Source organism: Xyrauchen texanus, chromosome 23 (genome assembly GCF_025860055.1).
Source record: "Xyrauchen texanus isolate HMW12.3.18 chromosome 23, RBS_HiC_50CHRs, whole genome shotgun sequence".
Classification (NCBI taxonomy): domain Eukaryota; kingdom Metazoa; phylum Chordata; class Actinopteri; order Cypriniformes; family Catostomidae; genus Xyrauchen; species Xyrauchen texanus.
The window spans coordinates 2,517,128-2,519,627 of NC_068298.1; the positions used below are offsets into that span (position 1 = coordinate 2,517,128).

Sequence of the window (2,500 nt, forward strand, 5' to 3'; positions counted from 1 at the left end):
GTAGGGGGTCTGGGTATCTCAGCGAGTAAGTCACAAGTTTGAATCCAGGGTGTGCTGAGTGACTCCAGTCAGGTCTCCTTAGCAACCATATTGGCCCGGTTGCTAGGGAGGGTAGAGTCACATGGGGTAACCTCCTCGTGGTGGTGATTAGTGGTTCTCTCAATGGGGCGTGTGGTGAGTTGTGTGTGGATCGTGGAGAGTAGCATGAGCCTCCACATGATGTGAGTCTCCTTAGCAACCATATTGGCCCGGTTGCTAGGGAGGGTAGAGTCACATGGGGTAACCTCCTCGTGGTGGTGATTAGTGGTTCTCGCTCTCAATGGGGCGTGTGGTGAGTTGTGTGTGGATCGTGGAGAGTAGCATGAGCCTCCACATGATGTGAGTCTCCTTAGCAACCATATTGGCCCGGTTGCTAGGGAGGGTATAGTCACATGGGGTAACCTCCTCGTGGTGGTGATTAGTGGTTCTCGCTCTCAATGGGGCATGTGGTGAGTTGTGTGTGGATCGTGGAGAGTAGCATGAGCCTCCACATGATGTGAGTCTCCTTAGCAACCATATTGGCCCGGTTGCTAGGGAGGGTAGAGTCACATGGGGTAACCTCCTCGTGGTGGTGATTAGTGGTTCTCGCTCTCAATGGGGCATGTGGTGAGTTGTGTGTGGATCGTGGAGAGTAGCATGAGCCTCCACATGATGTGAGTCTCCTTAGCAACCATATTGGCCCGGTTGCTAGGGAGGGTAGAGTCACATGGGGTAACCTCCTCGTGGTGGTGATTAGTGGTTCTCTCAATGGGGCGTGTGGTGAGTTGTGTGTGGATCGTGGAGAGTAGCATGAGCCTCCACATGCTGTGAGTCCATCGGGAGAACCGGGACTATGCTGAAATGAGCCGAAGGGGGCAGCGATATGCAGAAAAGGACAGCGACCCCCCCCCAACAACGTAGCAACTTGGTGCATTAATCTAGAATTGAACTGATGTGCAGTAACAGGTGTGAGTAAATCAGCGATTTCACAACGTTACAGGGAACTATTGAAGTCTCTCTCTGTGTCTCTCAGGTCTGGACAGCACTAAAGATCCCTGTCTGAAGGTTCATTGTCCTCCTCACAAAGTGTGCATGAGTCACGACTTCCAGACGGCCGTCTGCACCAATCACAAACCTGCACAGCACAGGTAAGACACACATGAAGGACACTTGAAAAGCCGAAACAGTATAGAAGGCATCATAATCTTGTTCCTTACCTTTTGAAACAGCGTTTGAGTTGGGAGATGCTTTTAAAGGCTGTGTAGGTAGGCAGCACACTAGGTTTTGTAATAGAGCTATAATCATGAGTAATTATGTTTAAAGGCTTAAATTCAATGAAGGGTAATTATGATAAACAGACTCGCCCGCTGGTTGTATGAAATCATTTTCGCAGTGAGACTGATCTGAACACATTCAACACAGCAGTGTCATTTGCAGTGGCTCAGTATGAAGCTTATATTTCTAATGTACTTCAATATTAACAGCAGTGTCGTCCTGTAATGTGCCATAATATGCTGTAATATTATACTGTATCCCATAGCAACATCCAGCAGTTCACTATATAGAAATAAAAGCACCGGCTCAGAGATTGCTCGAGACAAGCACTTAATGGTGACTATTACATGAGAGAGAGACAGATTCTGGGAGGTCATTCCCATCTACCTGGATCAGGGAGTGGACAAGGGGAGGGAAACAATAATAATAACAACACGGTACCTACACACATGGTACCTAACGGTGCTCGTACCAAATAAAAACACCATAATAATATTTAAAAGAGAGGGAAAGGCCAACGCGGAGCGGTGGCGAGAGAGAGATAGAGAGAAAAAAAATGTGAATTTACTCACCGGTTCTCCGATACGCCATAGCCTGTTCCTCGGCCACTCCTCCACACTCTAGCAGACGACAGCCGCGCATCCCTGGGCATATCGGAGGCAGTCCTTTGGCCCCTGGTGGATGCCCTGCCACGTTCCGGTGGAAGAAAGGGGTCTCTCCCGCCCTGGTAGTGCTCCTCCCGCTCCAGGCGGTCGGCAAGGAGCCTCTCGTGGTTAGCGGTCTCAGGCCCCGCCTCGTTTCAGTGGCTGGTAGGGGTCTCCTCCCACCCCTGGCAGCGATCCTCCTGCTCCAGGTGGTCGGCCAGGAGCCCCTCCTCTCGCGGTCAGCGGTCTCAGATCCCGCTACGTTTCTCCGGCCGGTAGGGGTCTCCTCCCGCCCCTGGCAGCGGTCCTCCCGCTCCAGGTGGTCGGCCAGGAGCCCCTCCTCTCGCGGTCAGCGGTCTCAGATCCCGCTACGTTTCTCCGGCCGGTAGGGGTCTCCTCCTGCCCCTGGCAGCGGTCCTCCCGCTCCAGTCGGCCAGGAGCCCCTCCTCTCGCGGTCAGCGGTCTCAGATCCCGCCACGTTTCTCCGGCCGGTAGGGGTCTCCTCCCGCCCCTGGCAGTGGTCCTCCCGCTCCAGTCAGCCAGGAGCCCCTCTCGTGGTCAGC

The 2,500-nt window shown here is 53.2% G+C and overlaps 1 protein-coding gene across 1 annotated transcript in view; it reads left to right on the top strand.

Moving 5' to 3' along the window:
- LOC127663418 (testican-1-like) overlaps positions 1-2,500 on the top strand; it is a 286,904-nt gene that overhangs the window by 238,050 nt on the left and 46,354 nt on the right. Inside the window, 1 exon segment of the mRNA XM_052155002.1 lies at positions 1,052-1,166. Coding sequence (XP_052010962.1) covers positions 1,052-1,166 — 115 coding nt within the window.